The 20,049-nt window shown below is 40.0% G+C and overlaps 1 protein-coding gene across 8 annotated transcripts in view; it reads right to left on the minus strand.

Annotated features, from left to right (window-relative positions):
• The window catches only part of LOC121731844 (disintegrin and metalloproteinase domain-containing protein 11), a 303,738-nt gene that overhangs the window by 3,253 nt on the left and 280,436 nt on the right, over positions 1–20,049 (minus strand). For 3 of the 8 annotated variants that reach the window (XM_042121518.1, XM_042121515.1, XM_042121516.1), the window contains 12 exons: positions 18,620–18,792; positions 15,308–15,456; positions 14,089–14,273; positions 12,110–12,277; positions 11,567–11,871; positions 10,649–10,768; positions 9,374–9,557; positions 3,979–4,132; positions 2,529–2,667; positions 760–909; positions 559–570; positions 175–249 (listed from right to left, as the gene is read on the minus strand). In XM_042121518.1, the coding sequence (XP_041977452.1) occupies positions 175–249; positions 559–570; positions 760–909; positions 2,529–2,667; positions 3,979–4,132; positions 9,374–9,557; positions 10,649–10,768; positions 11,567–11,871; positions 12,110–12,277; positions 14,089–14,273; positions 15,308–15,456; positions 18,620–18,792 (1,814 nt within the window). Of the gene's footprint in view, positions 1–174; positions 250–558; positions 571–759; positions 910–2,528; positions 2,668–2,843; positions 2,950–3,978; positions 4,133–9,373; positions 9,558–10,648; positions 10,769–11,566; positions 11,872–12,109; positions 12,278–14,088; positions 14,274–15,307; positions 15,457–18,619; positions 18,793–20,049 lie in introns of all 8 variants that reach the window. The other 5 variants (XM_042121512.1, XM_042121511.1, XM_042121513.1 and 2 more) reach the window with 5 other exon arrangements.

Here is a 20,049-nt window from a genome sequence, read left to right on the forward strand (position 1 = left end):
CTGATGAAAATCTAAAAAGGCATGTCGTTTATTCTTATAGTTGTAGATTCTATTCTACTCGAATAGTCTAGAAATAGGACTAGTGAGCTTGCGTTCGTAGAGAGGCCATACAGCTAGAGGCTATCGGACTCAGAGTAGAGGAGGACTTCGGAAGAGAAGTGATAGTGAACTCACGGATATCTGCTCGTATTGCCTGCGCCCGACATGTGATTGCCATGTCTGAAGATAACGCGCTGGGAGTCTCCGCGGCTGAGGAATTTGTAAATATTGTTTAAACTAGTATAATCATCTCTCGTTTTGGGATCGGCCGCGTAACTTTAGTGTCTAATCTGAGTATGTCAAATCCGTCTATACGGGATCAAATATTCTAAACTATAAAAGATATAGGTGCATGTCTATCGTGTTTCACAGGAGCTAGATCAAGCGTGTCGTCGATGTGTTTCTCGTCTCATTCGAACACACTCCTCAAGCGTTACCGCGATCAAGCTGAACGTGAAAAAGCGAATTCGTGAGCGATAGTTAGCGGTGAGGCGGCGCGGCGCCAAGCGGCGGACGTACCTGAGCAGGTTTCTGTTAACACCGGATCCGTTTAGAAAAGGAAACATAGTCTTAATGTAGAGAATATACATAAGTGCTTTAGATACTTCTACAGTGTCAGTAGTCGATGCTAAAATAAACGTCATTTTTAGTATCGGACCTAGAGCACAGGTAGTGTAAGAAGAGACAGCGAGGGTCGTGTATTAGGTGTGGTATACGCACCTAAAAGTGTTGTTGAAGGAGTGGAGCTTGCCGCCGTCCATGGAGATGTCCTCCTGGGAGTTGTTGGAGGTGGTGGAGCCGGCGGGGAAGCTCTTGGCGATGGGTTTCTTCACGTAGGGCGGGTCGTACTTCGGCAGGGTACTCTTTTTCCTGATGCAGGCGTGGCGTGGGAACGCACACTCAGATAAATCGATTACGTTTACAAACTCGGGGGGTTCTAACTTAACGGAATCGAGAACACCTCACGGGTACAATTTTGATTGCGTGTTTTCGTTTCCGAATGGTTATATCGATGTATGAATGAAAGCTTACAGTGACTCTCATGAAACCTGATGATAGCCCGAGATGGTATGCTATTTCCTTTTAATTTTTTCAAAGGAGCCGTTGATGCTATTATACAGTAGCACTACTCGTAGATTAAGCGTACTGTAGCGAGTGCAGGAGCTATATTTGCCTACTTGTAGCGGATACATTGTGACCATTCAATACTTCTCTAGATAGTTTACTGTAGCTTACTCGTTTAGCTAAACCGACATTTGATTCCGAAGCTATAGTACAAAGCTGTCAGCTTTCATCCAAACAGTGAGTTAAATTTAACAACATGAGTAATGTCGACTAGACTGATATTAGTTACTTTAATTTACTGATTAATGAATGAACGAAACCCAATTCTATTTATGTTTATCATTAGGAGTTACTCGCTGGTGCTTTTGGATATTTTATGAGATGTTACTTTAAATTTAATTTTTTCGTTTCATTCCTCATAGAAAATGTTTATGATATAATTATTAATCGTTATCAAATTACATATTTAGGTCAATCTTAGCTTAACTTAGGTGCTCCCTCCATTAAAAATGTTTCCCGTGTCTTAGGTGAACGTGTTCCAAAATAGAGCGTCGATTTTTAATGGACAGACCACGCTCGCTTAAATATAACAGTAGGCGGTTCTAGCTATATAGACAGCTGCTTGAAAGAAGTTTCCGTGCATCGCACATTCGCTTTTCGTGCAAAAGTTTATATAGAATTAGTGGAAATGAGAATGATCGGTGGTGTAGTCGAGCCAACTATATCTTCTCTATTCGAGGTTCGTATTTTACAATTTAGTTCGTCGTATAGAGTTACTCGTATACGATGGCAATGACACTACGATGAGAGCATACCTACGGTTTATGCTTTCGTGTTATTATCGACTACGGAGAAAGATATAGAGGCGATCGCGGCGTCGAGTCGCTGTCGGTGGCGCCCGGCGCTACGATCTCCGACCAAGAAAGGAAACGAAAACGATTCACAGTTCACATAAGCCAATGCATACATCCAAGAGCCCAGAATCTTAAGGGTTTGAATCGAGGTGTCGCTCGAGTACAACGTGGAAAGCCTCGTCGGCATGCAGCGGGGCGGCCGGACGGCGGCCCTCGCTCGGCGCGGGGGGCGGAGCGCGCGGGGCGGGGCGCGGGGCCGGGCCGGGGGCGGGGCGGTGACGTCACCGACACGAGCGAGCGGCCGCGGGCCGGCCGCCGCGAGCACAGAGCCACAGAACCACAGATCAAATGCAGTTGAGGCGCCACACCCGCCAGCTAGCTCTACGACCACAACGGAAACGACATAAAAATCACCAAAACAACGGAAAACAAGAACAAATAAAAATCAATCGCCGACTTTGAAAACGGAAACACCAACGCTAACGTCTATATTAAACATACAAGTATACGAAGGTGACGATTTAAATTTCTCCTTAAAGACTACCTTTGGTCTGTTTTCTGCTCACTAACCTTAGGCACAGGGAGAAGTTTTTGTGTACTACGACTGACCTGTAGCAGAGAGCGCTCAGGGCAAATACTATGAATACCCCCCCTACCACAGACATGAGGACCGCCACGAGGAATACCGTGTTCGAGCCGTGGTAGTTCTCTGCGCCCAAAGAGAAAAATACGTCACGCGCGGGCCGAGGCGGGGCCGCCCCCCCGGCGCGACGCGAGGGGGGGGCGGCGCGAGCGGCGCCGTCGGGACCCGACACACAGACACGACACGGCAGGCACGAGCGACACAGTGCGACAACACCGAGTTACCGGGGCTACCGGGGTTACCTGAAGCAGTACGCCATCCAGGCGAAACCCACGAACACCGAGAGCACGACAGCGAGTAATAACAACACCATGTTCATGGTGCTCATCTTATTGCCCTCGTGCTCACCTGCAAGAGAGGGGTCCCGCGCGTTAGACGGCGCCGCCCGCGGTACCACGCCCGTCGAACAGTGCTCTCCTACATCACTCACATCAACGCCACGACTAGCCCACAACCGGTCGTGACTCCGTGGCTATCGAGTTACGACTTTGCGTCTCTTGTCAATTTTAAACTAGTATATACTTTAAATGTAGTAAATATTTACAAAAAACGCTTACGTACGTACAAAAAATTGCAATAGTAAATATTATTGACGTAACTGAATACGAAGAAAACGTCAACTAAAATTGATCGTGATTTCAAAATTCATTGAACGCGCTTCAACATTTTGAAGTTTTGAGTTTAGATTTTGAAGAGCAGTGCTCGAGTTCGTAAGGCCAATTATTGTAATACAGTGAACGAAAATAGAATATAGCAATTTTATACAAGTAGATAGGATACCTGTGAACATAAACCAACAGCACATTAGTACACAGTAGGACATAAGACAACGTAACTAAAACACAAGAAGCGAAGCAGCTACTAACATATTTACAGGTAACAGAGAAGCTTAAACTTCTTTGAAGTTAATAATCATCTGTTCTTCTCAGTTAAAAAACAATTTTACTTTTATAAAGCCACTGTCACAGCTCTTTTCTTACAAGAAATAATAGGAACTGCATTTCATAAATTGGTAAGTTCATTTATTAAAGTATGAAGTGAATGTCTGATTTGTTAACATCACATAATAATATTATTATGTGCTTTAATATTTTAATTGGCGGTAAGTTTTCAAAAATCTAAGTTGAGCATACATTACCACTTGGAACGTATCTGCAGTGACCCAATTTGGCTTACGATATAACTTTAATTTCGTATTGTTTTCAACATCAAGAAGGTTAAACATACAAGATTGTGATTACACATAAAATAAAGATTTCTTTCTCTCATAATCATCAGAAGTCTATCAAAAATATACAATATACAAGGGTCTACAACACGTAAATAAATTGGAACTAGCTTAAGCAGAATCGGGGTCCGCTACTGGGATCGACTCACCATATGGCGTCTCCTTTTTGGTCATGTTGTAGGCGGCCTTGGTGACGTTCTCCGGCACCCAAGGCGTGGGCGAAGGCGGCAGGGCGTCCGGCTGCGAGCAGTCCGGCCCCGTCCAGCCGCGGTTACACACGCACTTGTTGGAGTTGGAACACACCTGGAAGATGCGTTCATTAAGGGTGAGTATAATGTTGAGAAAAAATAATGGTAGGTTGGTGATAATAATTTGTAAGGAGATCTGAAGATGGAACAAGCATGTAGCACCTTCATCGTGGGTATCACAGACACAATAGATTTTTAATTGTTATGCGGCAGCCGGTTGCCGCTTGGGGATTGATGAGTTAATGTAAGATTTGGAGCACACCTGAAAGATGCGATCATGGAGGATCAATATACTGGCGATAACAAAATGTCGGTTGGTGACAATTATTGGGGAAAAGACCTGAAGATGAAACAAGCATTAAATGTAAGAATTTGGAACACACCTGAAAGATGCGATCATAGAGGTTCAATATAATGGCGATAAAAAAATTATTTAGGAAAGAGATCTGAAAATGGAACAAGCATTTAATGTAAGATTTGGAGCACACCTGAAGGATGCGATCATGGAGGATCAATATACTGGCGATAACAAAATGTAAGTTGGTGATATTTTGGGAAAGAGATCTGAAGATGAAACAAGCACTTATTCGATTTCGAGCTCACCTGGAAGGTGTGATTGTTACGGGTTAGGTTAGGTAAGTATACTGGTGAGAAAAAGATTATTATGATATAAGTTGGGAAAGATGTCAGACGTTGATAAATAGATACATATAATAGATGAGGGAAAGTGAGGTTTGCTAACACAATATATATTTGAGAACCAGCAGAACAAAGCACTATTTTCGAGTTTCTAAAGTTTCTTATAAACAAAGCGCATCTTAGTTTTTACATTACCTCATTGTACCTTATCAGACACAGTATTACTATTTGTACAACATTCTCAATAGTAAATAAAGACGTTGCGTCAAACATAATCGTGTAAGATGATGTTTATGACCAAAACGAATTAAAGTCTCCCATTCAAATAATACGATAGAATGTTAAACAGAATTTGAACAATATTGTCCCCTAGGGTTCCTCCATTCAATTTGTAGACTGTCGCGATACAAATTTAGTTAAAACTCGCGGCACCTGAACAACAAAACCCAAGTTCGTATAAAGCAAATAATTTAAATTGTTCACAAACTTCTTTGCGTCCCTACATTGTTACAGCTTTCGCGGCTTCAGTGTATTACAATATCGTAATAACTTGTGCATCGCTTTAAAACTTTATAATTATTTCTGTTAAGAGTGTGCCTTTCTAATATTGTGTTTAGATATACCAAATCCAATGTCATTTCGCTGAAGTTTACCTACTTAGTGCAGGTTCGTATCGTAATCATTGTGAACTAATGATCCTTTTGATTTACATTTTTTCTGCAACTTCGATTGCGTACAAATTCGTTTATCGACCGTATATTTTTCGGTTAAAGCCTATAGTAACAATAACCGGTCTTCAAGGTCCAGTATCTAATGCAAATTTCTTCCAAATTGGTTTTGCGATTTAAAGAGTTCACAAGCTTGCATTAATGGCATTACCATGAATATGTTATGACCAACATACTTAGTTTGCAACAAGTATACGCCTCACATATAACAAAAAGTCGACTACAACGAAAATAATAATAATAATAATAATAACCAGAAACTACCAGAGACACATCACTAAAACTCGAACCGCTGACAGTGGCAGAAAGTGCCAAAGTTGCCCGGAAACCATACAGCATATTACTGGAGCATGTAAAACTGACTACAAGCATCGACATGACCAAGTTGCTGGTATAATTCATGAGAGACTTGCTAAGCAAAGACACTTCATAACTGACATTGAACCTTATTACAAATACAAACCTGAAAATGTCCTGGATAACGCCTCTACCAAACTATATTTTGACCGAACCATACTGACTGACAGAACTATACACTACAATAGACCTGACATAACCTTAGTGGATAAAATTAACAAAACTGCATACCTGATTGATATAGCTGTACCGAACACACACAATTTACAAAGTACAATAGCCGAGAAACTCACTAAATATATAGATATCAAGGATGAAATAGCTCGCCTCTGGAACCTGCAAAAAGTAACTATAGTTCCCATAGTCCTATCGACCACAGGTGTCATCCCTAAACAACTACATAACTCTCTAAATACCCTCCAATTACCCCTAAACTTAGTATATTTATTGAAAAAAGCAGTAGTTTTAAATACTTGCCGCATTGTAAGAAAATTCTTACAGACTGATGACGAAGCTACTACTCTACATACATCTCAATCAAACCTACATACTCATACATCATACAATATGTTAGAAACCGATCATACCAACCTGCATCATACCAACAGCTAAACACAAACTACTTACCTGGTGTGTACTTGGCTTCGGCCCGTACATATCAGTTTACCGGTGAAAGCCGAGAAAATTTCTATGTTATGTTCTTTGTTTGCTGTTTGTTTCTTTGTTTGACTTCTCTAGCGTATTTTATGTGTGTGAAAACTTGTAATTGGCCTTCCTGTGTTATTTTAAAACTACTTGTTACTCTAGCTGTAAGTTTTCCTAAATAAATAAAAATAAAATAAAATAAAAAATAAAAATCAAAATAAAATAATAATAATAATATCTATGGACGCTTCACACCACGTCAGTCTGGCGCCGTGGTAAGTACCTGAAGGACTTGTGTTACAGGTACCAGACAACGGAAATATATTTAATACTTTTATACTATACATATATTTAAGATTTTTATTATATGATACACATATTTAATACACCTCCATGACCCAGGAACTTTGAAAACTTTTTGTTCCGTCGGCGGGATTCGAACCCGCGACCCCCGCCTTGAGCTACCAACGCCCTCACCACTGAGCCACAGAGGTCGCCAAATTCCTTTTATTTCCAAATAGGTTAAAAATTAACGCTTTTCGAAAGGCACGGACACAACGGAACCACAATATGCTAAAGATTAGTAGTCTGTGGAGTACGTTATTTAGTTGGTCGACTTCCTAATTCAAGTGCACGGTCGAAGCGATCCGCACAATAGTCAGTTACGGTAATGGACGCGTTGATAATGTAGCGGTAGTAGCGGGCGAATTGGACGGAGTCGGCAAGTTTTCGGATTAACGCTCCTCGAGTCTCGACTCGCGCTGTTTCGTGTCGCATTGTCTTTGTCGGGGAAGTGCAGCAAACGAGCTTGATTCAGATTTTCGGGGTAAGTTGGAAACTTGGAATATTAGACTTCTAATATTCCAAATTATAGAACGTAGCATTGTTTCAAAAATAATAATGCATTTAAGTTCTACAATCAAAGTACTACTTCTATAGTCAAAGATTAGCGAATTTTGTTATTAAAAGTAAAGAAATAACGGTAAAAAATAAGTGTTTCCAAAATTTCAGCTTGATAGCTTTTGTATTATTTTTGTTATGCACGCCTTCAAAGTTGGATATTCAAGTCGAAATTTTTTTCAATTTTTCATAATATTTGTATACCATTCGATAACTTACGTACTTTAAAGCGACTATTGTTATAAAACCACTTTCATTAACGCAATAATTAATATAGCTACCGTAGCTACCGAACATAAATCTCCCGCGATGCCTACAACAACAACTCTAAGGTGACGTCATAATCGAGTAACATTTTGTATGGAGCATTTCGGGCAGGTCCATTTTATGAGATGTTTGAATTGTCATATCTTGGTGAATTTTTAAGCTATCAGAGTCATTCTTTCACCAATCCTTCTATTTTTTAAGGGTCATCATGCCTATTATGTCGTATTTTCTGCTCTCTGATCCAAGTATTAATTTCGAAGCCTAAACTTAAAACGCAGGTCGTTTTAAGTGCAACTGTTCTTACTCTAAAATAATGATCAGCCACTGAGGGTTGACGTTAAACGAAAGACTCAGAAATGGTACGAGTATAAAATTGTCGATTATCTTAAAATATAGTAATTGAAATTCATGTCACATTCTATAAACAATATTAACAATCTCGAATACAACAAAGGACGTAGCGTGTTTCTTGGTAGTTTCTAACAAATATAAGTAATACCAGTCCCACATGAAAGTTCCACAATCGTGCTGTAGTGAACAAACACGGTTTGGAGTAATTTGTTAAGCCGGGGGAAGTTAGTACGCCTGATCCCCTAGAGTCTAGGAGGTGCTAATTACCGCGTGGGACAATACGTGTGGGCCAAACATTCAACTGATAGAATTAAACTAGTATATGAACTTGGTCGTCAAAGTGAATGAACATTTTGGAGACTAGATGATACTAGTACTAGAACGTAAATCTTTAATGAAAAGTTAAAGTAGTCGCGAATTTCATTCCAGTATGTCTCCATGTTGGACCATGATAATTGCAAAGATGTCTTATCATCTACCTTATCATACATAAATTACAATTGACGTCAATCATGGACAATCATAGACTTAGATGCCCATCTCGATCGTAGTCTAATATTGGTTCATCGTGTCCAAAGGGGTGTTTTACTTATACAAAAAAAAAACTAAAGCTATAGTTCTCTCGCCTCATCCTATACATTGTACCACTCCGCCGGACTCGGGACAAGTTATAACTAATGATGTCCGAACCGACTACCGCCGATTAAAGCAAATTCAACTAAACGCCGTCGCCGGGCCCGGGTATATCACAGATAACTATTTCTTAAGCTCCAAACTTTCCCGCCGACGGTAGATATCTTTATTGATCTAATTGCCAGTTCTGAGCTAGACAAATAAGCACCGAATGCTTGTATAAATTCTGAGATTGCTTAGGTGAATTTGGTGTTGAAATTATTAATCTCTTCAAATATTACGGTTGTTGTAAACAAAATATATTAAATAAATCGGATTAAATTCTTACTTATCATAATGAGCAGTAACTACATAGAAACAATTGATGCAACAATTGATGAATAAACAATTATTGATGTCAGATTGATTTTGGTGACTAGTAGAAAAATTGATGCAGGCATCAACATGCAATCATCTTCAGATAACTTCGAGCAAAATAATGTATTATAACGGCGCGCGCGTTATGCTCTTGTCTGTATTGAACAATATCACGGCTGACTCCACTGTAGGTGGTAATGGTAAAGTTTGGTTATGACCGACAAGGCTTTAAATGAACGTAGGCGGGGGCGCTGTCGGTTAAGGAGAAATGCGAAAAATATGTCAAATATGGGGTTTTTGTATGATGGCGGCGTTGGTACCTTTTTTCGCCACGTTCATTTAAAGCCTTGACGGTCTATACCGCTTGGCGTGTCAATGATACGAAAAAAATACCAGTTATAAAAAAAGCGAATACTCACTCCTCGGGCGGAGCACTCGTTGTTGTTGTGGTCGGAGGGGCACTTGGTGTGGTCGATGTAGGGGAAGATGGAGGTGCAGGTCTGGTTGACGCAGATGAGGTTGTCGCCGCACGGCGTGCCGTCGCGCACCAGGCCCAGCGGACCCACGGGAGAGTCCGAGTTGTCCGCCAGACCGGTGATCGCCCTAGAATACGTGTACGAGGGACTGAAACTCGATCAAAGCTGTTGTATTTGTTATGCCGCGGACGCACATGCGTATATCGTACGAAGCTTCGTGCTATGAGACGATACCATTGGACGACACACGCAGATCGTCCAATGGTATCGTTTTAAGCTCGAAGCACCACGCATGTGCGGCCACGGCATTAGTGTATTTCACATTGTATTTGTGGTATAGTGTAATGTCCTACTGTGCCAAATTAAAGTTTATTTATTTAGGCCTGTTTCACCACTTCCTGATAAAGTGCCGGACAGGCTATCCACAACTTTTTTGACAGATTCTCAGAAAACCTAGCTCAGTGAAACAATAATAAAGTAGAAGTAGTAATCGATAAAATGTCACCGATCACGATGATATCAAAAGCTTCTTTCGATTATAATTAAAAGAACCTTATAACATGAATTCTAAAAACATTTTCTATTGCGTTTTCTAGTCGTTCTCTGTTGTCGAACATACTGGAATACTATAGTGCTGTTCCAACGTTAAAGGAAATAGATTTGTAAATAAAGAATGAAGCTCGCTACAAAGCACGTCACGAGCTGGGGGAAAGGATCGACAGGCGATTGTACTACAGATGCATACTTGGAATCACAGGTCGTGAATTTGATTCTCGTGTTGCAAAAATATTGTTTCCAAGTTTGGTTAGGATACGCAGGCTGATCACGTAATTGTCTGATTTGATAAGAAAGATGACTCATGCCATGGCCGTGTAACATATCGGCCCTGCGTCTGAACTCGCGTCAGTCGTAGCCGTCCATTCCCACTGGGTTATGGGAGTTAAGGAGGAGAGAATGCCTTTGGATACTGTGACTTGGGCAGAATAAAATTAGTCGTGAGCTGGCCACCGTCACCAAAATCAGTTTGGGAGGCATTATTAGCGGGCCCCTAGAGGCCTAGATGATAAGTTTAATTTTTTTATTGTGCAATATCACGTATTGTGCAATATTATTGACGGTCAAGGGTTAAAATAGAACGCGCCCGCCCTACAATCTTATTGTCAAATAAATTGTTCAAAATTATTGTAGGTTTAGGGGCTACCTTAGTATTATACTCACTTGCAGTCGTATTCGTTGCCTTTGATCGTGATGACTGTCCGCGTGTAGTACTCGTCCATGCCCGGCACCACCGGGTACCTGTTGCCGGCCTGGCACTGCAGCGAGCCGCAGCGTACGTTCCTGAGAATCACGAGCCATTACTTATACTGTGTTTCCTATATAACGAGTTTGTCAGTCTGACTGTCAAAAGACATAAAAGTTGTGAACAAAGAGACAATCTTTTCACGCCTAAGCCGCTGAACCAATTTTGATGAAGGACGATTTGAGTCCTGATGAAAAGTATATAATATCATAGTTTTTGCGTTGCGAAGCGAATTCGCGCAACAAAGCTACGGACTACATATTCTATTGATTAACAAAACGTTAAAAAAATAGAGGGACTTTATCAAACATTTTAAAATGAAATAGAAGACTAAAGTTAAAGTTTACTGTGATACATCTTGCAGGTGTAAACAATGGCATTAGTTGCTTCGGAGTGCGAAACTGAGACAAAAGTAAAAGTTAAGGAGCACGCTCCGGGCCAATAACAAGTTTTCAGACATGACGTAAAGTACGATGCGACTTGAAAATTCCATCTGGAAACTTCTATGCTCATATAAATGAGTGGAATTTTCCACTTGACATAATCATAAAGTTCCCAACTTCACGCGTTGATTGGGATCATCAGCGCCCTCAGATTTAGCCAATAAACATTATTTTGCTGACTTCCCTAATTTAAGTCTAATCTACGTACGTAAACAAGATGGGTGTGACAGAAGTTGCCAAGCTAATGAGAAGTTACCTTCTTAGCGAGTGACAAACTAAATTTACACGACAAATATTATTTTTACACAATTTTGTCATGAATCCACATTGTATATTCCTATTATTATAAACGTACAAAAACAATAATGTTCATTAGAATTTTGTAATACTCACTCTACGTCGCATTTGATATAATGTCCGCTGCTGTCCTTCCCGCAGTGTCCGGTAACCGCACCCTTCGAGTTGAACTGTTCGAAGCACTCCTTGTCCGCGCCGATGGAGCCGGTGCCCCAGATCTTCTCGCACTGCAGCGCCAGCGTGGGGCACTGTCCGGCGAAGCAATAGCCCTTGCCGGACTCGCACGCCTCTCCGTTCTTCCGGTGCGCGTCGACTGGACACGCGCCGGACAGGCCCGTGCACGTCTCCTCCAGATCACACTCATTGGTCGCGTCCCGGCAGATCACGCCGCGAGGTTTTAACTGTAAGGAGAAAGGACGGTGTTATAAAAATTGAATAGATGGATGTCAAAGCACAATATTAGGGTAGAAAGTGTGTTGGCTTATAATATTTTTGTGTTTTACAGCAGTTATTTAGCATGTCAAACAATCATTTAGGTAACAAAAAGCCCTCGGTTAGGTGTTTCTTTACAGGCAGCAAATTATTATAATAATAATATAATTAATTATGACCAGCTTTTTCCAATCTCCTTAGCCTTACCTGGCATCTCTCGCAGCACTCTCCCGAAGCGCACTGGGCCTCCTTGGTGAGTCGGCAGGTGAAGGGGTCGCAGCAGGGGTTGAGGCTCTGGCACTCGGAGATGGTGCCGCAGTCGCACTCCTCGCCCTCATCCAGCTTCCCGTTTCCGCATTGTCGGTGGACCACCAGCTATAATGTATTGGCTTTAGAATGCTATTGCCAGTGACAATAATTATATACCAGAGGAAGTTTGAGCAATTCCCATAGTATTTTGTGGTTAACCGTAAGTATTATATTGTTTCAATTCCTTTAAAAAATGTTGGTGGATATAGTGTTTGTTACATTGTACCAGATTGTACTCATAAAAAAATGCTTGGCTAACCATATTCATAATCTTTTTGGTCTTATGAGGCCTGGATGAGATTCTTTTAGGGTCGCTTTATAAAGTTCATTAAATGAACTTTATAAAGCGAGCCTAAAAGAATTATAAATCCTCATCTCATCTCGCAAACTTAATTAAAACAATAAAACCCGTCATAAAATGATCGCACCCGTCAAACAGTACAGTCGGAATGAAAAAAACCGTCAATCGGCCCGCGATAAATATGTAAACGGGATCGAGAACGCCACCGGTGCTATGTAAATTTATTCCAATAAACTGGGCCCGGGTAGGTTCTATTATATATTCTCAAACGGGAGATAATTCTGCGCGGGTAGCCGGTATTAACATAACTTTTATTAAAAGGAGTGTCCCGAGACGACAAACAATGCGGTAGTGATTAATTTCGACCGTGGATCTCTTTTGCATACACCTCTCCATTGTCTGGCGCGTCGTCGGTAATTATTATTTTTTTAATGACAGAAGACTTCGAGTCGACTATAATTGAATAGTTTACGGCGCTAATTGAGACAAATTGCTTATTGTGACGGACAACGGACTCGAGTTCGCAATCTTCGGTATTTCCTTCTTTCACTTTCTGATTCCGTAGAATCTTTGTAAAGCCAGTACATTAAGGTGACGCCGCGTTAAAGTAAAAAACCGTGTTGGATGGATATGTTTTAGATTGCTTGTTTTCTATGAGAGGCCGGGCAATGGAACAGAAAAAAATGGAAAGTGCGTAGCGACAAAATGGTTTTTGTCGCGTAATTTACCATAAATACATTTCATAATATAAGCTATGGGCAAATTAAAGTGTATGCTTGAACCAATTTATGTACAAATTTTGGAAGCTTAAATCACTCTCCTCTGTTGGTAAAATAGGAATCCCTTTTTTTACAGAGGTCTTTTTGATTGATTATTCTGTGTTATAAAAGTTGACCAATCGTGTTATGCTATGGGTAATTCAAAGACAAAGACATGATGAATACTGACAATGGACTATAATTTCTTAGCTTTAGTCATTGCTGAGAAAAATTTATATCGCTACAGCCAAATTATCAAGGCGTCGCCTTAACATTATCGCTGTAGCGTAGTGAATGTTGAGGTGTGTATTAGAGTTAGTTCGCCATAATTTAGCTCGCACCGCTGGAACTCGGGCGATGTTTGGGAATTTTAGCCGGCGCGGTGTGAGGCGGGCATAGCGCGGATGCTGGCGAGCTTAGATTATGTCAGCGCTTGCCGCCGCTCTTTATTAAAGCGCTAACGTGTTACTCCTATAAGGACTAATATTATTAACTTTAACTTGTTAAGTTTGCTACTTTATAAAATTTTGAAAATGTAACTCATTTAGACGTAAATTTGTTGAATGCGATGATGCCTCCTGGTCTTAGACACTTAAAAAACAGCAGGATTTATTATCACAAAGCAGGAGCATATTATATTTCGTAGTAAGTAAATGATTATAGACAGTATTGCAGATGCGTAATTGCGACATTCAAAGAAACAAAATAGCGATAGGTCAATTTACAAAATTCTACATTCTTCGTGAGTTCTTTAATCGTTTAACACCTCTTATTAGATATTGTCTCTACACTCCACAATTTACATAGTAAATACTCACCTCGTTAGGCTTATTCAGCAGACATAGTCCCTGGCCTATCTTGAGCTCGTTGCTGTAGTCGTTGCGCGAGCAGTCGGAGAACTTGTACGGCTGGACGTTCTCCAGGCCGACTATGGACTGCGCCATGATGCAGCCGTGCCAGTCCCGGCAGAAGCACTGCTCGCGACCGTCGTCATGACCCATACCTGGAGAAAGAGAGAGAAGGAGACTTTGAAATCATCAATTATAATATTATAAGAACAATATATCGGGGGCTGAGGAATTAAACAAAAAAGGCGCAGCGGTGAAGGAAACACGTCGCTGAATTAAAAAGATCAACAAAGCGTCGTTTTTCTAATAATTACTATAAAATTTGATAAATAATGTTATTATCATCTTAAGATTAGATCACGGGTTTAAAAAATAATGTCTATCTTACCCGAAAACGTTGCCAACATCGCTAAAACTTTATCACTTTAAAATTTACAATCGACTTGCTAACAAAAGAAGTAAGAAATTCCTACTAATTGCAAGAAACTTATCCGTCACTTACTCACATAATAGCTTCTAGGATATTCGGATAACCTTCCCCATTATCGCTTTCATCGCTTAATGCCGTGTATTAGCAATTCTAAGCTGGCATTATCATATTCTATTAGTAAATATTATTCTAAAGCTATCCTGGCGCCTACAGACGCAACAAATGCATTCAAACGGTTCTGGGGCTTATGTAGTTTACAGACGGCGCGATAGACTCGGTAAGAGGATTTATCAGTCGGCTCGATATTACGGTCGCTGAAGCACTGTGCAGTGTGCAGTGCTCCTGGTGGATAAACATCTTGTTACGTGCAATATTTATCGTATTGTGCTAAATACGGACTTACCTTATGGTTATGTCTGTTTTTAAAGAATATTGAGTGGACAGAAACTTAATTCCAAAAAGCAGGCAGACCGTAATTTTGTTATACACTACTTTTTGCAAATATAGTTACTTTTGTTTATGTGCGTAAGTAATTAATATAGTTGGTAGCTAACTTTAGTTGTTAGTAATGGGTTCATCTAAGCGCAGTCAAATTCATTAGTAATTTTTAAAGGATGTGTTGATGTTATGTTGTTAGGTAACTAATAACTATTGGTCTACCTTGTCTTTACTAAACTTGGAAAGAACATTCTTTGTAATACCAAAGCGTGAACGAAACCCACGACCTCCACCAAGCACGGCGTTGAGGTGGGCACTTACCGATGTTGTGTCCGATCATGTGCGCCATAGTCCCCGCCAGCAGGTGCGGCTCGTAGGTGTTGGTGTCGACGGAGATGCCCACCGACTTGGGCGTGCACATCGTGTCCGGCACCGAGATGCCGGATTCGCCGCCGGGGAACGTCAGACCGCTGAAAGGAGACAATAAAATGTAATAAGACTAGACGATGCGCGATGTCCTTTGCGCCAAAATTCGATTATTGAACGGGAAGCGTACATTTTTCCGGGATTAAAAGTACCTTATGTCCTTTCCCGGGACTCATACTCCATACCAAATCGATTCAGCGATTTGGTCGTGAAGCGGTAACATACAGACACACTTTCGCAATTATAATATTAGTATGGATAGTTTTATTTCTTAGCGGAACTATTTTTTTCAAGATGTCTACGTGTTGATGTTTGTTTGTTACCCCGATGATTTTAATAAAAGTGTCCAACTACTTATTTTTGTTAATTTTCATTAGGCTTCGTTAGTCTAAGTAAAGCATGTGAACACAAATATTTTGTGTTCTGACTCATAAGACGCTTCACTATTTGATAGTGAATCGTCTGCTTTTAAACAGCCCGGATAGCATTACATATTTTGCAGTTGGCATTGTTCTCAAGTCGTTGTTAAACTACGAGTATGACAGCATTATTTACACACTAGTAACATACGTTTTTTTTAACTTTAAACGCTTAATATAATAATATATTGTATACTCAATGTTTTTAGTTTATTAATATTATAGAATATAGAACGAACACACTATTTAACTTCCTTTTGGCCTGTCCGCAGGTCAGTAAATAAAGCTTTTGATGTGTAACATTGTCGTTTATTGACGTGGCAGCAAAGTTGACTACAAAGAATGATTTTACAAAATATATTTTCCGTTTGAGGTGCAACGTCCACGAGTCAGGCGTCATGCTACTGATCATCGCTTTTCACTTTTACTTTAATTGCAAAACATTTTTATGCTCTTTTATTTCCACTGTCAAAGATCAGTTTGGAACTAATTCTGGGTTATCGCTAACAATGATAATGTATTCAAGTATCAAGATTTCTGTTTCATGGAAATTCACGAGGAATAAGACAGATAACATGATCGTGTAAAATAAACTAAGAAAATAGCTGGCGCTGCGTAAAAGCTAACAAATCTTCTTCTAAAAGTTCTGAATCTAGAATCATGAACTTTACATTTACCGGACCTAATAACACAAATTCTGCATTAGTTTTTCTAATCTTGACTTATCATGGCACCTACATAAATTCAGGGCTCACTACAGTAAAGCAAAAATACATTATATCCCAGAGCCTTTTTGATTGATTACATAACGGAATAGTTCGACAATGCCTGAACGTGTCGGCAAGAAGTAATGAACAATCGTCATATTCTTAGCGTTCGCAGATGAAACCGTGTTAATACTCCCCTAACCCTCGCGAGGCTCGTCACAGAGCTGACACATCTAGGTCACGCCGGCACAATGGAACAAAAAATAGGCTCTGAAGTCTAACTGACGCAGCTCGAGTGACACATCTCCATAATAAACTACTTAGCTTCTTTCTAAATGTTTTCACGACACTTTTGTTTTTTCTTTTTTCTTTTTGTCGCGAATTTCTCTCCGCTACTTCGGATTATGAACTAATTTCACTTGCAGTATGACGCAGGTTGAAATCAACTATTTCAAATACAATACGTGTAGGTATATCATCTCAGATCCACATGTCATTAAGTTTGTTTTGTTCTATTTTACTACTGAATGCTATTTGATTTAGGTTTCAACACAAATTTCTATAGCAGTGTTAACGAAATTCTACAAAACAATGTAATGAATAGAACAAACAGCGCAATTACTGGGAGCGCAGTTTATGTGGAGCTAAAACGGTGGTGTATCTTGCAATTTTGTTGAAGTTTTAATCGTAAGCAGATTTGCGAGTTTGTATACAAATGCAAACGGCATAATTAGAGTGGATCCATGGCGGCGTCGTTTGAAGCTTACATTATTCATTTACAAGAATCTCGTTTTTCATCCAATTAAGACGAGGGGCATTTAGATATTATACGTGAGTGGACTCTTTATGAAACTACTTTATATCTGCTTAATTAAATTTGAATCGTAAAGTAAATGTTTTTAGAATAGCTTTTTCAGATAAAGTATTTTGTAGATCAGAGGGAATCTTGTCATGATTTAGTGGCTACGAAGAGAAATAAAACTTGGCTAGCGTAAAACAACGCTTAACATTTTATTCAGTGAGTTTTCTTTTTAAACTAGCTGTTCCGGCAAATGTTGTTTTGCCATATAAAGTATTTCGCCAATATTATTTTATTGAAGTGACTAAATAAGTATGACACCATGGCGACCTCCATCGCTATCCCGTCACACAAACAATGGTCGCCGTCAGTCTCGAGTTGTAATAATTTACTATTATTTATTCAACAAATGCACTCATCAACATAAAAAATAGATGATGTTCGATTCTTAACCCTAGCCGATATGCTCGCTAAGATAAACGAAAATCAGGCAAGCCGTTTGAGAGGAGTTTAATTACGCACACCATGACACGAGAATTTTTTATATTAGATAAGTCGAGTCAGTAATAACTTCAGATGTAGCTTGTCATCATGCTATCAAGGTTTTACACTTGTTGTATATCTAAATGGTTCTCGCCCCATCTTATTTTTAGCCCCATCCTACACTACGAATAATAAAAACTACAACAGTAAATTTTGTGCATGTGAATTGTGAACAGCTGCAGCGTAGCAAGCTACGCCAGTCTAACGTAGCACTCTACGCCGCTACGAACGCGTAGCAGCTACGCGTCCGTAGCGGCGTAGAGAGCTACGCCGTAGCTGCTGCTACGCCGTAGCTGCTGCTACGAAATCGTAACTTTATGGAGACAAGTTAATTTTTAAAATTGGCAAAATTTATGTTACCCAAACGCTTTCGATTGCTAATTTGGGTGGGGTCTTTTGCTACTCTTTACCTTGTCTATAACACACTATAGGCTCAAATTTATTTGCGATTAACGTTAGGGCGCGATCAGACGTGCGCGTTTTCTTCGCGTGTTCTGCGCGGGTTGTATTATAGCGTGCGAAACGCGCGCGGACTCTGCGCGGGTTCAGCGCGTGTTTTCCCATACGCTATAGTAGAACACGCGCAGCACACGCACACGTCTGAACGCGCCCTAAGGTGTTCGTAAACTTGAGACTAAAATTAAAAGCTACACGTTGTAGTACAAAGTACAAAGCTAATCATGACCAATCATAAACAACCTTCTGCATTTGCACTTGTTCCATCTTGCCGTATACTCACGTGAGCAGCTGCGTGGTATCCTTCTCGACCTTGAAGAGTTTCCTGGCGGAGTAGTCGCTGAACTTCTGTATGGCGCGCGTGATGTCCTGTCGCCTGTCGATGTCCGCCTGGTCCGCGCCCTGCCACGACTCGATGTACACCAGAGACACGCGCGTGTTGAGGGTCCGGAAGTACTGGAATATCAGTAATAATAATAATATCTATGGCCTCGTAAGTACCTAAAGGACTTGTGTCGCGGGTACCACACAACGGAAATATATTTAATACTTTTATACTATACATATATTTAAGATTACTATTATATTATACATATAATATTTAATACACATCCAAGACCCAAGAACATTGAAAACTTTTTGTTCCGTAGGCGGGATTCGAACCTGCCACCCCCGGCTTGAGCTACCAACCAATTACTGAGCCACAGAGGTTGTCAATGCATTAGGTAACAGCTGCACTTAGAGGCATTGATTGATTCTAAGAGCTCGCGCTTACTGTAGATATGACAGTCTCAAGACATATTATTAGTATACAAAATATTAATTATACACAGATCTTCATGTGTTTTGTGTAGCAATAATAATCTGTCTTAACTCTAAACACTGTCGCGTCTCAAGTAAGCGTAAGCCCTAATTAGTAATAACAGTACCTAGGTACTATCTAGTCATTAAGACTTTAAAATAAAATGTATGCACTTGCTATCAAACTCTTAATTAAAAGCTTAATTTATATTAAGGAAAGTTAAACCTACTATGGTATTAACCGTAAGATAAGGCGCACTTCGACTACCTTTATGCTGTTAACATCGTACGTAGAAGTTTCGGCGATATAAGGCAGGAGTTTGAAAATTTATAAGTAGATAATGTGTGAAGTTCAATCCGCACTCGGCTCGCCGACGCCCGCATGCATTAACTGATTGTAAAGTACGGTAATCGGCCGCACGTGATATTTTACTATTAACTTGCCAAATTATTAAGTCCCTTAATAGTTTCTTCAGTCAGATTTATTAAGTTATAGCTTCTTTAAACATCTTTTCCATTTTTGAAACGAGAAAAAACTACTAATCTTGAGAGAAGTTTATTGAAATTGTTTTTTTCTGTAAGCCCTTATGGATTAATTTTGTATTTTGTTATTATTATTTACGTCAAAGATTGTCCGACGAAGACTAATGGCCGTTCCCAATATTTGGTCTATCTCTGGTTTTGCCCTACTAGAGATAGGAATAGCTCACAATTGACATAAAATATATGTCTCTAATGTCTAATGTGAGTTATTCCTATCTCTAGTAGGGCAAAACCAGAGATAGATCAAATATTGGGAACGGCCGTTACATAAGTTAAATACAGTGTGTTAGTTGTACAATCCGTCAAAATTAACAACTTTTTCTATGAGAACAATGCTGGGAACTCAAAAAAAAAATGCCGTCTTCATAC

Source organism: Aricia agestis, chromosome 11 (assembly GCF_905147365.1).
Source record: "Aricia agestis chromosome 11, ilAriAges1.1, whole genome shotgun sequence".
NCBI lineage: Eukaryota > Metazoa > Arthropoda > Insecta > Lepidoptera > Lycaenidae > Aricia > Aricia agestis.